The sequence below is a fragment of the Stenella coeruleoalba genome, assembly GCF_951394435.1.
Source record: "Stenella coeruleoalba genome assembly, chromosome: 1".
NCBI lineage: Eukaryota > Metazoa > Chordata > Mammalia > Artiodactyla > Delphinidae > Stenella > Stenella coeruleoalba.
In genome coordinates, this window is record NC_137169.1 from 158517445 (window position 1) to 158534934 (window position 17490).

Here is a 17490-nt window from a genome sequence, read left to right on the forward strand (position 1 = left end):
ACAGCCTTTGTGGCTTAACCAAAATTCTCTTCCATCTTCATTCCGCTAACAGATACCGGTCTAAGCATGTACTTATACTAAAAAATGCATGACCACGTTGTCTCTACACATCTATAATTTTATGTTAACACTATCATTATGTAAGCTATACTTTAATTGTAATTATAACAGAGTTTATGTCAACACACATCCATTTCTAGTGTTCATCTGGTGTTCAAGGGGAGAGCAGCATGTCGTAAATTTTATCAAAATATAACATCTGAAGAATAGAACAGAGGGTAATTGTGTAATTCTGTATTCACTCTAATTAAGTTCAGTGGAGTTGGCATAATAGAATTAAGATGAAAAAAAAAAAGACATTGAGGTACCATGGCTCCCTCTCCTAACACACCCTTTTCGTATCCGAGAGCAGAGACTCAGCACCTTTCTGTACAGAAATGGAGACAGGAAGAGGCCACAGGATGAATGACAGGCACGAATGAGGTGGAACTTTGAAGAGCAACATGGAAATGAAATACTTCTTTTGTATTTGGTAGGTGGGGAAAATGTACCAGCGTGTATGCCTACTGGGACCACGTTTTCCAGAACAGTTAAGCCCAGTGTCAACTATGCTGTCCCACCTTCCTCGTAAGTAGGAACGTACTGTTACTTGAATCTTTGCTTCCTGTTTCTTGATACCTGGTTGAGAAGATTATCACAGGACCTGCATCTTGTTAGCAAATACACTGTTTTGAAATGATTGACACTCACTGAAGAGTGGCAACTCCAAGCTTGCTCTCTCTTGATCTTGGACTATTTAAGTCTGGAGTGCAGGAGTGGGTTATGGGGAAAGACCATTGGAATTCTTATGTCTTCAGCATAATGGTTATAGCATAATGGTTAGGAGTGTAGGTGCTGGTTCAAATCTCTGCTTTCCACTTGCTAACCATATGAGCTTGGGCAATTTACCTGATTACCTGAACCTCAATACTCCTGCCTATAAAATGATGTTAATAATATTTCATCCCCATAGACTTGTTTTCAATGTTAAAATGAAGTCACTTACACCAAGCACTTAATACAATGCCTAGAGCATAGTAAAGTCTATTATTATTACTATTACTACTACTACTACTATTATTATTATTACTATCACGATGCCAGGTGCTATTTTTCCTATGCCTTATTCCATTATCTTCTGCCCTGTCCCCCCATTTCTGTCTTGTTTCTGTACAAGGGTAGGTTTGTCACAGAGCATTTTCTTTCCCTAGTGTCTGACTCTTAGTCATCAAGGTGACTGGTCCACGACCCGGCATTCATTGCTGCTCGTTGAAGCAACCCATTTTGAGAAGGGGAGTTGGATATTGATGCCAAGTTGGGTCAAGGAGAGAGAATTTTCTCTCTTCTGCACTCAGAGAGCTAAGTGAAATATTCAGCCCTCAGAAGGAGAATCAGGCAAAGGGCAACATGCTTAATTTCATACCTTAGTGATTAAGAACAAGTCAGACAGGCTGGATTTGAACTCATTTCCATCATGTACTGACAACGGGATCTTAGGTGCTTTTGTAACCCGTCTGAGGCTCAGTCAACATCTGAAAGAGACGAATAACGTTATCAGGACCTAGCGTATAGCCTCGTTGTAATAAGTGAGTAAATCCTTTTAAAACGTTCAGCACGTTGTTTGGCATATAAACACTTAATAAAATTTAGCTTCTTTGACTACTACCGCTGCTAATATTATTAAGTAGCTGAGCAGATCCGAGGCCCATTTTTTTCTTAGATTGCACATAATCATTTGGACAACCAGCTCACATTGATCAACCGTTGCTTATATATAAACCCCCATGAACCCAAAGGTGCTTTAACTCTCTCCCAGTCAGAGCCTGTTCTGGGGGCAGAAGCAACACCGGCACTACCCCCGTCATCTTTGCCTTTATTGTCACTACACTGGCCTGCCGTACTGAGCACTTTCTGTTTGCCAGGCACCAAATTTAGCCCTGCGTATGCACTATAGCATATAGTTCTCACACTCAGGTGGGAGACATTATCATCATCCCCAATTTTCAGATAAAGACGCCGAGGTGTTGGAAAGGTAAGAAACTTGACCCACAGCAAGAGATGGAGCCGGAGTATTCAAACCCTTCTCTCTGACCTCAAGAACCCTTAAATATTAGCATACTACTACATCCTGGTAAGAAAATCTGCTTCCAGCCACTCTGGTGAGAGTAGAAATGATTCTCAGTCCCCACATTCCTCTATTGCCCATGCCACCCTAGCCTCAGGACTAGGGGGGAAAGGAAGTGATCTCTGCAAAGAGCAGCCAAAGGGAACCTACTCCCTTCTGCCTTTTCGGAATCAACTAACCAATATTTTATTTCCTTCTTAAGAGTCCCCACATGTTCCTTTTGGTACTTAGCTTGGCCTTTTAGAATTCTGACATTCTGTGCATGACTCATCCACTGTATTTCACGTTAATTTATTGAGGTCAAGTATAGGGTCTTACTCATCCTGAAGTCCAGTTATCCCCTGTCACATCTAACTCTGTTCTTTTCTTCTTGTAGGACATCTGCAGGTATTTATTTGAATTTTGTTGAATTGTTCTCATCAATAGTACATTAAAAGTTATACAGAAAGTGCTTTCTTATAAGGAAAACCATCTAAATAGATTTCTAGCTCTTTACTTTTTATAGCACTATTGTAGAGATTATAGATCTCCAGGTAATACTTTTTAGATTGACTTCTTCATATCATCTTATTTTTACATATAATGATAAATCTGAATTTTCTCTATCAAACCTCCGAGACTTCACTGGCTTGTAACTTAGCTTGTTGATTATGTGTTGTTGACTTTTCCATTTGCAATGATATTTGATCCTGGTAAGGATGGGGCTGGGTGGGAAGGTACATCTTAGGGCCATAAATTGGTTTTGTAGAGAACTAACATAAAGATCTAAAGTCTCATCATATTTCTGCAGAACTCATGAATCATTTTATTATAATTCCATTCATTCAGGGAGTATAAAACCATTTTCAAATTGTTATTCCTAATGTGTTCATCTTCTCTTCCTTAGTCGTAGTGAGAAGAGAGCAGGCTGAATGGAAGAAAGTCATTATGACCACTGGGGCCACTAGGGTAGGCATCAGTCCCAGAGTTTTGTTTTCATCTCTCCGCTATTAATATTGGCTAATGTCTTGAGTGCTTACTTGGTGCAAATTACTTAGCCGACCATGGCAAATGGATTGTGTCATTTCATCCCCTGATAGTCATACAATTAATGTATGTATTATTATGATATCCCATAATGCATACATGGAACAGAGCCTCAGAAGTAGTTATTTGCTCACGAAAATATGGTAGATGTGGAATTTGGACTCAGGTCTGATAGACTCCTAAATCACTCCTAGTGATTTTTACCACTAAATTAAAGTTGTATACCTCTGGAGAGTAGATAGTTTCTAAAATTTCCTCAGCTCTAACGTTTTATAATTAAATTTTTGTCTGATGGCAAGCTTAACAGTTAAGATGGGTAGGAAGGAATGCCAGCCTGTTGAATGGAATTTCCCTGAAATAAGCCTGTTTTATGACACCAGCTCACTCATTCATTCACTCAGCATGTATTGAATGTTTGCTCTGTGCAAAGGCATTTTAGGCATCACAGTGGAGTGAGCGCCCCTTACATAGACTCTCCTGCAACACTCAGAGAAGTCTTGGACTGGTTTGCCTGTTATGGAATGGGGCTTGGTGATAGAAGCCTGGTTTGTCCTCCACTGATAAAACTAAGACATACTCATATGAGTTTATAGGCATCTTGAAGCCGTGGGATAGTAACACACATGAATCTTACCATTTTTGCCTGGGATTAATGATATAAAGGCTTTGGATTTGGGTATGGAAAATGGGTGCAATTATGGGTGTGTTGGTTCTATATATATATGGACATCACGTGTCATCAACCTGCAGCTACCTGCCATTCCTCACTACTCCTTTTCACAAACCAAACAAGTACCTTCTTATCTCTCCTGTGGATAAGCTCTTGACAGTGGCACTAGGGCCTCCCTCAATAAGTACATCATTGGCTAAACCAGTGGTTTCTCAGATATGCTCATTGAACAACCCTTAAGGTGGATTGACATTCCACTGCCTAGAATAGAATATGGTGTTCTTTAGAAATCGGGGGGAAAAAATAGGCCACCGGATGTACTTTCTTTAATTTAAATTGTGTATATATATATATGAACAATTGTTATATATGTGTATGTATCCTTGTTCATATATATGAATGATTTAAAATTGAAGATATATATATACAGACACACATATATATATGTATATTTAAATTTTGGCTTCTGTTAGCAAGTAGTAAATTAAATTATTAGCAGATCCATACTGCAGGGAAATAACCAATCAGATTTCATTCAATAGCTTGCTTTTTTGTAGATTTATGGTTGTGATTTTATATCTGCAGGTATGTTTGCTGAAGAAAATATTTCTACCACTTTACACAAAATTAAATTCATTTAATACCAATGCGGCATGTCTCAATGTCTTAATACAGTTTTAATCTTTAATCGCATCAGAAGTATGAAATTAGAAACATACCCCAAAATCATTTGAAGATATAATTACTTTCATTTCCCTTATACTTTTGAGACTTTTGAAAAATAAGTATTTAGTTGTACTTATCTGTTTCTGTCTCTCTAAGGGATAGCAAACACTGAAACACAATTCTTTTTAAAAGTCAATATTAAAAATATATTGTCCAAGATGATCAAAACTAAGGAAGTGGCAAAGAAATTCAAAAATTTAAACTTTCAAAGGGTGCTTTTTTTGTGAATATGTAGTACTTGTTCTTCTGAAGGAAGTAATCTTTTTAAAAATTTAATTAACTTATTTTTTATTGAAGTATACTTGGTTTACAGCGTTGTGTTAATTACTGCTGTACAGCAAAGTGACTCTGTTATACATATGTATATACATTCTTTTTCATATTCTTTTCCATTATGGTTTATCACAGGATATTGAATGTAGTTCCCTGTGCTATATAGTAGGACCTTGTTGTTTAGCCAATCTATATATACCAGTTTGCATCTGCTAATCCCAAACTCCCAGTTCATCCCTCTCCCACCTGCTTCCCCCTTGGCAGCCACCAGTCTATTCTCTATGTCTCTGATTCTGTTTCTGTTTCATAGATAGGTTCATTTGTGTCATATTTTAGATTCCACATATAAGTGGTATCATGGTATTTGTCTTTCTCTTTCTGACTTACTTTGCTTAGTATGATAATCTCTAGTTGCATCCATGTTGCTGCTGCAAATGGCATTATTTCATTCTTTTTTTATGGCTGAGTAGTATTTCATTGTATATATGTACCACCTCGTCTTTATCCATTCATCTGTTGATGGACATTTAGGTTGTTTCCATGTCTTGGCTATTGTGAATATTGCTGCTGTGAAGATCAGGGTGAATGTGTCTTTTTGAATTATAGTTTGGTCTGGATATATGCCCAGGAGTGGGATTGCTGGATCATATGGTAGGTCTATTTTTAGTTTTCTGAGGAACCTCCATACTGTTTTCCACAGTGGCTGCACCAACTTACATTCCCACCAACAGTGTTGTAGGAGGGTTCCCTTTTCTCCACACCCTCTCCAGCATATGTTATTTGTAGACTTTTTAATGATGGCCATTCTGACTGGTGTGAGGTGGTACCTCATGGTAGTTTTGATCTGCATTTCTTTAATAATTGGCAGTGTTGAGCATCTTTTCATGTGCCTATTGGCCATCTGTATTTCTTCTTTGGAGAAATGTCTCTTTAAGTCTTCTGCCTATTTTTTTGATTGGGTTGTTTGCTTTTATTGTCATCAAGTTGTATGAGCTGTTTGTATATTTTGGAAATTAAGCCCTTGCTGGTCGCATCATTTGCAAATATTTTCTCCCATTCTGTAGGTTGTCTTCATTTTGTTTATGGTTTCTTTTGCTGTGCAAAAGCTTGTAAGTTTGATTCGGTCCCCTTTGTTTATTTTCATTTTTATTTCTATTGTCTTGAGAGACTGACCTAAGAAAACATTGGTATGATTTATGTCAGAGAATATTTTGCCTCTGTTCTCTTCTAGACGTTTTATGGTGTCATGTCTTATGTTTAAGTCTTTAAGACATTTTGAGTTTATTTTGGTGTATGGTGACAGGATGTGTTCTAACTTCACTGGTTTATATAAGGCTGTCCAACTTTACCAACACCACTTGCGGAAGAGCCTGTCTCTTTCCCATTATATATTCTTGCCTCCTTTGTCAAAGATTAATTGTCAAAGGTTAACTGAGGTGTGTGGGTTTATTTCTGGGCTCTGTATTCTGTTCCATTGATCCATATGTCTGTTTTTGTGCCAATACCATGCTGTTTGGATTATGTGACTTTGGAGTACTGTCTGAGTCTGGGGTGGCTATGCCTCCAACGTTGTTCTTTTTCTTCAGGATTGCTTTGGCAATTCTGGGTCTTTTATGGTTCTGTATGAATTTTAGGATTATTTGTTCTAATTGCGTGAAAAATGTCATGGATAATTTGATAGGGATCGCATCAAATCTGTAGATTGCTTTGGGTAGTATGAGCATTTTAACAATATTAATTCCTCCAACCCAAGAACATGAGATGTCTTTCCATTTCTTTGAATCATCTTCACTTTCCTTTATTAATGTCTTACAGTTCTCAGCGTATAAGTCTTTTGCCTTCTTGGTGAGGTTTATTCCTAAGTATTTTATTTTTGGGGTTGTGATTTTAAAAGGCATTGTTTTTTTACATTCCCTTTCCGATATTTCATTGTTGGTATAAAGAAATGCAACCAATTTCTGTATGTTAATCTTGTATTCTGCTACCTTGCTGAATTCGTTTATCAGTTGTAGTAGTTTTCATGTAGAGTCTTTAGGGTTTTCTATATATACTATCATATCATCTGCATCTAATGACAATTTTACCTCTTCCTGAAGGAATTAATCTTGAAGTTCTACTAAGACTTTTGGGATACCTGTTTTAATGGGCCACTACTTCCTGCCTGAGATTGCACTATGCACCAGAGATTCTAGAATTAGCATAATAAAACTAATAATGCAAACAACAGCAACAAATCTTCACAAACCTTCCTTGTAAGGAAGTAAAGTCCACTGGAAAAACAGACAAGTGAAACACACATTCAAAATGGCAGTGATTCTCAAACATTTATGTGCTGAAAAATCATGACAAGCATGATAACCAGGGCAATTACTAGACCCCTTCTCCAGCTGGTCAGGTGTAAGGTCCTGTAACACTATTTTTGGTGAATGCCTCCAGGAGAGTCTGAGACAGATGTTCTCAGTTGTCGTCAACCTTTGGTGTGCATCAGATTTGCCTGAGAATATTGTTAAAACACAGATTGCTGGGCTCCAGTGCCAGAGTTCTAACCAGTTCCCAGGTGTGGCTGATATTGCTGGCCCAGGGACCACATTTTGAGAACCACCTTTCAAAACTCTGCAGTATGCGGTTGTGTGTGTTGTGAATGAGACGGGCCCAGAGAACCAAAGGAGGGCAAAGGGACTCTGCCCTAAATTAGTCAAAGGTAACAATAGCAGCTAGAATTGATTGACCCAAGAAAAAATTACAAGAACTTTACCTGCATTTGCTCATTTAATCCTTTCAGTAAGGTACATAGGTGCTACTTAGTGTTCCTCTTTTACAGGGGTGTCCAGAGAAGGTAACTACTTTGCCCACGTCCTAAACTGGTAAGTAACAGATTAAGAATTCAGGTCTAGGAAGTCTGATTCCAGAGCCCACACCTCTACCCTTTCTGCATGTAGAGAGGAGTAAAGGGTTGTCAGTGAAGCCTTCCTGGGAGCCCTGGCCTCTGAGTGTAGATAGAAGGATGAGTGGACATAAAGATCATTATTTGTGTGTGGTGGGGGTAGGGGAGGAAGTATGAGGGCTTCCAGAAGAGCCCGCCCTCCCCATACATCTGCTATAAGCAAGTCTGATGATCAGGAGTCCGGAACATGAGTATGACTATGGGATACTGAGAAGGGTTCTAGAACCCTGAGGTTAGAGTTCTGGATCAGTTAGTAGGTAACAGAAAGTGAATGAGTGATTTACCTTACTTTCCACGGGTAGCAGGAAGTTTGGAGATAGTCCCTCTAGCGTTAGTCCAGCTGCTGAAGGGCATCACCAGGGGACTGGGTTGCTTCGCTCTTCCAGCTTCCACATCTCTAGCACGTCCACATAGCTTCAAAGTGACCCCAGAATCTCCAATAGTGTTCCAACAATTTGGGCAGGAAGAAAGAAAAGGAAAAAAAAAAGAAATTAAGTAAGAAAAAAAAGGCAGTGTCTAACTCAGAGAGCAAATTTTTTACCACAGATGGTCAGCAGACTTGCACTTAGATCTCATCAGCTCGGATTTTAAACTGGCCACCTTAGCCTTAAGGATAATGGGGTCTCCTAAACCAGGGCTCTGATAGTAAGGAATAAGGAGAGAGTGGTACTGATTAGCAGTGCCTGCTGTTCCAAACAAATATTACCCCCGAACTATTTTTTTATCCTATATTTTACTTTAAAGAATGGAGGGGAAACATTATGTATCTGTAAATAGCCTTTTAGAAAGGGTACAATTATATAGTTATACAACCCCCTGGAGGGCTCCTTTCTTCTAAAATCTCTTGAAAAACTGTTCAAGGTTAAGGACATTTTTATCTTAATTTAGTAACTCGCAGTCGATTATCTTGGAATGACATCCTCTCTCTGCAGATGTTCTGTCAGGCTTTAGAAAATTCTAGAAGTGGACAGAGAAGTGTTATGGTACATGTATTTGCAATATGCACGTCTTTGAAATGAAATCCATTTAGGGACCAAAAGGCATTTCATGTCTTTGCTATACATTTTCACATATTTGCCTTTCCAGAATTCCTTTGAGCAAATCTGTTAGATGTAACCCATCCGTTTCTCCCATCTGAATTCTTTATTACTAAACATTCTTCAGTATGCTCTCACTCCCCTCTGTCAAAGGCGTTTCTCTGGGTCCTCACCCTTCTCATCTCATATGTGAATGCGTATCTTAAACTGAAGCAACAGTCTGCTATGACTTCTCCATAACTTGAAGAACCCGTCTTTGTGGGAAAAAAAGTAGACTTACTAACTTAAAAGATAAAATGCACGCAATGTTTCTGAGAATTAAAAACTAAGATAAAAACATAAGCAATGGAAAAAACTTCCAGTGGATCCTTTTCAAAGACTTTTATTTTACAGAGAAGGCAACTGAGGTTTAAAGAAAAAATGCGTTAGTTAAACACTAAATAATAAACCTTAAACCTCAGTGGAGCAACACATGGACAGTTCATTTCTCACTCACTCAGGAGTGTAGTATGGACTTTGGTGGTCTGAGGGTCAGTTTTCTGCTCAGTTATTCAGGGACCCACCACCTTCATCAAGTGGCTCTACGTTTGTCCTAAAAAGGAAAGGAGTGAGGAAGCTGCAAGCTACAATTATCAACTCGTTCTCCTTCAGACATAAACTCTTCAGGTCACCTCTGGTCACGTTCTTTGGGATAGAACCATACCCAGATGCAAGCGGAGATGGAGAATGTTGTTCCTATCTTGGTCCTAGTGATGCCTCTACAGGCTGGAGGAGCTAATTAAAGTGTAGTCAACAGCTCGTTGTTTCTGCCACAATGAGTGATTAGCCTAAGACTGTGGATTAATTATGTGTGTGTGTCACATATACATATAATACACACAAACATATATATGTGTGTGTGTATATATACATTTTTTAGCATGAGTTGACACATGGGGCTTCTGCCGTACCAAAAGAGTACAAACTGCCTCTTGTTGCTTTTTCTTAATTGAAGTTGACTACTACTATCTATTTCCCTTCATTTTGCTATCTCCCCCTCGCCTTTCAGTATTATATGAAAATTCTGAAAGAAAGAATTTCAAAGTTTCCAGTGCTTTTAAAGGTAATAGAATACTCAGACCTTAACAATTTTCCTGTGTGAAGCTTTTTCAGACTAAAATAGTTAACTTATGAAAAGTAAATTTAGATTGATACAAAAGAGAAAATAAGCTGATTTTTTTTTTTTTACACAAATACCCTGAGCCAGGGTGGAAAATAAATGGAAAAGTGGAGGAATTTAGATCCTTTTGTTGTAAATTTAAATATTTTTAATTGTAAAAATAATACAGGCTCATTGCAGAAACTCCAAAATTGAAAGGATTTAAAGAAAAAAGGAAAAATAACTCAAAATCCCATTTCTGATAAATCATCTCTGTAACATTTTTGAGGGTATCTTTTGAAACTTTTTTGTGATGGGGTGCATATAAATACAATGCAAGTATAAAATACCTTTAATTATTATATCAAACTACAAAACAGTTCTATAACATTTTTATTTAGTAATATAAGTATGATTACTCATCACCTAATAAAAATCTGCAGCATCATTTTTAATGGTTGAACAGCATTCTATTATTTATTTAACCAGTCCCTACTGTTCAACATTTAGATTATTCCTGTTTTGCTTTGCTAAACAATGAGACAAGCATCCTTGTTCATATGTCTTTGAGCATTTGTTTATTTCCTTAGAATGGACTTCTAGAACTTGAACGGCTGGTTGTCAGTTCTGGTACATACTGACATATTGTCTTCCAGAAAGGTTACCGTGCTTTTTATTTCTACCAAGAATTTAACATCCAGTGTGGTTTCTTACACACACTCATCAGTACCGGTATTATCAATATCAATACCAGTATTATCAAGATTTTTAAAACTTTGTCATTCTAGTCAGTAAAATATGGCACCTGAATTATTTTATTTGTATTTCTTTGATTAATAATAGCAAGGTTGAACATATTTTCGTATCTTTATTGGCTGTTAATACTTTTCAGTTTGTGACTTTATGACATCCATTTTTCATCGATGTATAACAACCTTTTATATATCTATGTGTTTATTTTGTTTGTTGTAAATGCAATTTTTTCTCTTCATTTATTAATTTTTATTTTGTGTGTGTTGAACTTCTTTAATACTGTCAAGTCTATTCAAAAACCCTTTAATGAACACAACAAATGTGGAAAATCAGTCATTCTCCTGCATTTTGTAATCAATTTATTTCCTTTTGGGCAGTACAGAAATGTAAGTTCTTATTTCATCTTATGGTTGGAAAGAATCTATTCCCTCGGAAAGGGATTATAGTCTCCATGATGCAGTAATGGGAGATTTTATAGGGTAGGCAGGGTCTACAGAAGAAAAAACCCTAAATCACACTCCATTGGTGGTTGCCTTATTTATAAAAATGGCATTTGAGGTTGTGTGACTGCCATCAGGTAAGCAAAATTAATTTTTAGCATGAAGTACTCCTATCAGCAAGAACAGCCTAGGATAGGCTAGCAGTAAGAAGTGAGGGGTTATGGGATTGGGGCATAGCCTCTGTTTCCTCCAATGCAGCTGGAAATTTAAACTCTGGGGCTCCTGCTTGATCCAATCAGCCCAGGTAGTATGTGTTGCCAGGTAGGGTGAATAGACTCAGAAGTACAAGAGCTCATCCTTGGTCCCCTCTGGAAATGAGCAGAGAATACTGTGTCAAGCAGAGGTGATCAGTCCATGGTCTGGAGACTTGGATCTCCTCACATAGTCCTTAAAGTCAGGGTGAGACAAAATGCCAATACAAATTATATTGATGACAGTATCAATGAGGTGACATTGAGTCCTTTGACCCAACGTGTGTCTGCAGTGTGCCATCCATTAGTAAATGGGCAAAGCCATTTGACAGATCTATCTGATACAATGAATGAATCTGACACTCATATTTTGAAAAACTGAAACTGTATCCATTTGTCAAGAACAGTGGCTACTTGTTCTGCTTTATTCCCCCTGGTAGAACTGGGTAACATTGCAGGCAGTAAGACGTTCCGGCATTTCACCCTGGAGTAGCCCCAAAACTGAAGAAGCTGTCTTATCGGTAGTTAGCTCCTTGTCACCAAGAATGTTAAAGTAGATTTGTATGATTAGCAAACTAAAGAGACTGTAGTGCCTACCACTACTGTATTCACTAAGGCACCCAAGTTATTCTAAAGAAATCCTAATAATACATTAGGACCGTTTTGAATATTTTTATTTGATTAGCCGTAATCTTCTAGTTATAACATCCATCACCATTTTGACCACTGAAACTTGGCCTTCTTTTCTTACAGCCTAGCCCTGTGGTCTTGGGCTAATCACTAACCTGCTTAGATACAATTTTCTTCTCTATGAAATAGAAACAATATTATATACTTTGAAGGACTGCAGGAAGATGAGCTGTAATGTTTATCAAGTGCCTAGTAAGTAGCCTGGCCCATAATAAATACTTGGCTAATTGTAGATGTTAGTTTCATTTTTAGTTTTATTTCCAAACATTGCTCTTTACTTTTGGAACTCTAAAATTTGTTTTGAGAGTGGAGGACTTGTTGTTTGGATTCCTCCAACACTCTCTGTATATTCTGTACTTCTATCCCTACATCATTTATATTAATGGAATAAATGATCTTTGGTGATTCCAAGGTGACGAGGAGCTAAGTGGAGGTTCAGTATACACCTGGAAGTATGGATTTTCATGCCCAGTGCAAATGTGGGAAAGGCATTATTCCCACATTATAAAGGGGGTAAAGACCTCCAACTTGAGGAGACTCTGGGTTGAGAGATGAGAGATTTACAGGTACTGTGTTTATCCTACAGGGTACCACAGGGGCTTTTATGTTCTGTAGCAAGAATTTGCACCGTATACCCTTGTAGTTAGATGTAAAGCATACCACATAACTAATATCTAGTAAGCATTAGAGTTAGAATAAATACCATTTATTTAACGTTTCCTTTGTGTTAAGCATTTTACAGTTACAACATATGGATGGATACTATATTGTAATGGTTAAGAGTGTAATTTTTTGAGCTGGATAATCCTGGATTGGAGTCTCATCTTTATTACCTCTTTTTTTTCTGTTTTATTGAGGTATAATTGACAAAATTGTAAGATAGTCAAAGAGTATATCATGATGATTTGATATACATATCTGTTGTAAAAGGATCCTTCCCATCACGTTAATTAATACATCTAACAGCTCATGACACCTTTTTCCTTTTTTTCTTTTTTTGGTGAGAACACTTAAGTTCTATTCTGTCAGAAAATGTTAGTTATACAATACAGTATTATTGACTGTAGTAACTATGTTATGCAGTAGATCCTCAGACCTTATTCATCCTGCAGCTGAAAGTTTGTACCCTTTTACCAGTCTTCCCCCCTTTTCCCCACCCACACCCCAGCCCCTGGCAACCAGTTTTCTACTCTGTTTCTATGAGTGTGGCTTTTCTTCTTTTTAGATTCCCTATATAAATGATATCATTCGTATTTATCCTGTCTGGCTTATTTCATCAGCATAATGCACTCCTGTTTCATCTATATTGTCACAAATGAAAGGATCTCCTTCATTTTTTTTAAGGCTGAATAATATTCCATTACCTCTTAAATGAGTGACTTTTGGTACATTGTTTACACTTTCTAAGCCTCAGGGTTTCTTTTCTTCTGTAAAAAAAAAAAAAAATATATATATATATATATATATATATATACTAACAGGTTATTTTCTGATATGTGGAATGTTTGTTGAATCAACAAATAATTAGTTGAGATCATAAATGTGACACTTAGCACTGTATTAACATTAATACTCTCCCTGTTAATTTCTACAATAAATTGTATAATAAGTAACAATAATAATAGTACTACTAGTAGTTTTAGAAAATGCATAGGATGTGCCAGGCATCATATACTGTACTACCCTCCTTCATGTGTACCACAGGTTACATGTGGATATCATCTTCCACGTTGTTTCCTTTAAAGAAAATTGAAGCTCAGCAAGATTGAGTAGCTTGCTCCAGATGTGAACTCAGGTCTGAATCACTCCACATATAGGTTCTTAATGACTCCATGTCTTTAATTCCACATCTGCATTTGTTTGTTGTTGTTGTTTTTAACTTTCCAAGCATCTGATCTGAAATTCCTTTCTCTTTGGGGAATTTTCCACTTTGTGGGTCTTGGTGAGAAACAGAGCCTTCCTCTCGTTATACAAGCTGAACATGTCAGATACACTGTTTACTCACATGCTCAGTCTCCCTTACAGATGGAAAACAGTCGGGCGACCTCAGGTTGGCCAACTGCACCCCTCTCTTGGATTTTGAATTACAAATAAATGATGTAAAGAAGCAAGGCCAGCAGTGCTGGGTCAACCTCCTGTTTCCTGTTCCTGCTTGGTAGCAAGGCCAACTAGGACTTATAACATCACTTTGGCCTGATCCTATAATTGCAATAGCATAGCCTTGGCTTTCGGTTGTTTAGTCTGCTTCTGGTTACTGAGACCTAACCATAAACTTCCAAAAGTTTCCTTTTCTGCTCAAATTAGCCGTATCTGGTTCCTGATGATTACAAATAAGACCTTTCCTGATATACAATGGTGACCTACTTATCCAGGCAGATGTAACATCGTCCTGGCAGGGACAGAGGGCAGGCAAGTTCCTTGAACAGCTGAACAAGAAGAAAAAGACCTAAGAAGGAAGAATTGAAGCCAGTTCTGCTTGTGTTATAATTCTACCCGCAGCTGCCTCTGTTTCACAGACCACATGCTAAGGACCATGTCCCTTCCCCTGTAACAGACGAGCAAAGTAGACCCAGGCCTTCCAACCCAGAGACCAGCTGAGCTGTACCGTGGACAATCTAGGATGTGAAAGACTTCACTCAATGTCTTTGTCACTTGACACATTGTTCCTCTCTTTGGGAAGTAGCTTCTTTGTGTGACAAGAATATGCTAAACCAACACTTAAGTGGACAGAGGTGAAAGATGCCAAAATTAGCTACAGAAAAAAAGGCGTAAAGACTTGTATTTTCTGTTACTTGAAGGTGTTAAGACCCCACATAGAATATGAGTCCTTTAAAGGAAAGTTGTGAATGGCCCAGGGAATGTTGAATTTCCATGTGGCAATATGTTCTTGATCAGTCATGATGATGATGATGGTAGCATCAGTAGCATTTATCAGTGTTTCCTGGGTGAGAGGCACTTTATCCTAATGACCTTTTATCCCCATGACGACCCTGTGAAGTAGGAAATACTGTTTCAGCATCTTCAGGGTTTTTCTTTTTCTTTTTTTTTTTCATCAGGAATTTACCCTAGATCACAGTTGGGTGGTAGAACGACCAGAACTGGACACTAGCCTTTCCTGAATTCCCAGCGTGTGATCTTAGCAGTTGTATTGCCTGATGCAGAGCCATGTAAATGTTGCCAAAGCAATGAAACGTGTACCTGTTTCTAACAGATTCTAACTCAGAAGCTCTGGGGTTAAGTGCAGAGCAGTTGAGTGTGATTGTCTTTACAGACAGTAGATAACTTAAGAGAAGTTGTTTAAAGTATATTTGCATATTGCACTACACTGTCATATCTGTGATTGGTTAGCTATTGAGTAACTAACACAAATCCCAATCCCATCTCTAATCTCATTCATCTCTTGTATGATATTTGACCTAATTGAGGCAGTTTTTTTTTTGTTCTTTCCCACAAACACACATCGAACATCCAAAACATGCTTACCATTTGTGAGCATATTCTCTTAGTTATTTAGGAGTTGAGTAAGAGTGAGAGAGAAGGGCTTCCCTGGTGGCGCAGTGGTTGAGTGTTCTGCCTGCCGATGCAGGGGACGCGGGTTCGTGCCCCGGTCCGGGAAGATCCCACATGCCGCGGAGCGGCTGGGCCCGTGAGCCATGGCCACTGAGCTTGCGCGTCCGGAGCCTGTGCTCCGCAACGGGAGAGGCCACAACAGTGAGAGGCCCGCGGACCGCAAAAAAAAAAAAGAGTGAGAGAGAAAAAGACACATAAATATGAAATACGGTCATCATTTTTTTAATATCCTTTATGTTGTTAATCCCTCTTAGCATTTACTGCCATTCACTCATTTGTATTATTTGGGGTATAGCAGTTTATTCACACAGCATTTTTACGTATGGCTTATCATTTGTATTCTATTTTAATAACACTAATAATTATAGACTATTGACAAACTCATCAGACCCTACATATTCATTTCAAAATCATGAAAATAAGGTGGAAAATGAGGTGTAAAGTGGAAAATCTATGTGTATGTTTTCATTGGTGGAATGAGGAGCTACCTGAATACCACTCCTTTAGCTTTTCCTTCAAATGGTGCACTTTTTCCTCCATGCATAGGAGTCCCTTCCATTAGGTAAACAGTAGTCTTGAGGGCAAACCTCAGTTATGGTAAAATCAAACATATTTTTCTTCAGTAGTGGAAAAAAAAATTCTTCATGAGAAGTTCAACCACCGTGAGTTCCATGGTGAAAAACTTTCCACTTATAGATGCAACTTCCCCCAGATTTCTGAGAAATGTCGGTAGTAGAGAGGGGTGTTGCATACACCTGTTTCATTTCCCTCTGACTTTTCCTTCTCCTTTCTCTATTGACATTAAAATCTATAGTGAAAGCACATAGTAAGCAGTCTAGGACAATTGATATGACATTTGATCTAAATCTCCAAAGTCTATTTTAGATGGGGATGCTATGAGAGTCACAGGAGGGGAAAAAATCTAGAATTATTCTTATGTGATCAAATGTACTAAAATAACAAAAGCAAATCTTATTTCTAGCTAATAAAATCACATTCCTTATATGATGTCATATTATGGCAGAAAAGAAATATATGCGTCTATTTTCTTCTATATTAAAACTGCTAAGGAGTGGGGACCAATGAACTAAATCAATTGTTTTGGGTTCAAGTTGTAGTTTTTAGTAGCCATCCTTCTTAGCAAGTTTTCAGAAGCAAATGTAGTTCGTTTACTATCACCACTAAATGTGCAATTGTGTAGATTTGTGGAAAAAAGTATTATCAAATATATATACTTCAAAATGATTTGTGTAAATTTATCTATTCATATTATTATTCTCCCCAAGTAAATCAAAATCTACTATATACTGTGTTTTTCTTCTATAGCTTAAAAGGGGAATGTATGTTGAAACTTATTCAAATATTTATTAGGTGTCTACTAAGTGCCAGGCACTCTACTAGGCAGTAGAGATGTTGTATTAGAGGTGGAAAATGTCCTTGACCTCCAGAACTGATACTCTTGTAAGAGAAATACTGGGTCAAACTAAGTCAACAGTTTCTTTGCTACAGAGCTTTTTACGAGTCTTGTGAATTATGAGTCTCTGATAAGGAGATGTAGTGGACAACAGATCCCAAATTTATTTGAAATCTTTTCCTTCATGGACTGTCTCATAGGATTTATGATCCACTGAACACACCTTGAGAGACACTAGTATTCTGCAGTGGTTAGTTAATTGTTTTCTATTAAACAACTATATACTGAATCCATGATATTATTATCTGGATTTTTTGGAGGATACAATGATGTACATGGCCACTGTGATGATAAGGGGGTCCAGTTTAGTTAAGAAGAGAAACCACAGGAGTTA

The 17490-nt window shown here is 37.7% G+C and overlaps 1 protein-coding gene across 1 annotated transcript in view; it reads left to right on the forward strand.

The window, feature by feature from the left end:
* LOC307177017 (uncharacterized protein) overlaps positions 1-17490 on the forward strand; it is a gene marked incomplete at its 5' end in the record, with an annotated part of 88697 nt that overhangs the window by 9874 nt on the left and 61333 nt on the right. The window contains one exon of the mRNA XM_079903701.1: positions 537-627. Within this exon, the coding sequence (XP_079759827.1) occupies positions 537-627 (91 nt within the window). The remainder of the gene's footprint in view (positions 1-536; positions 628-17490) is intronic.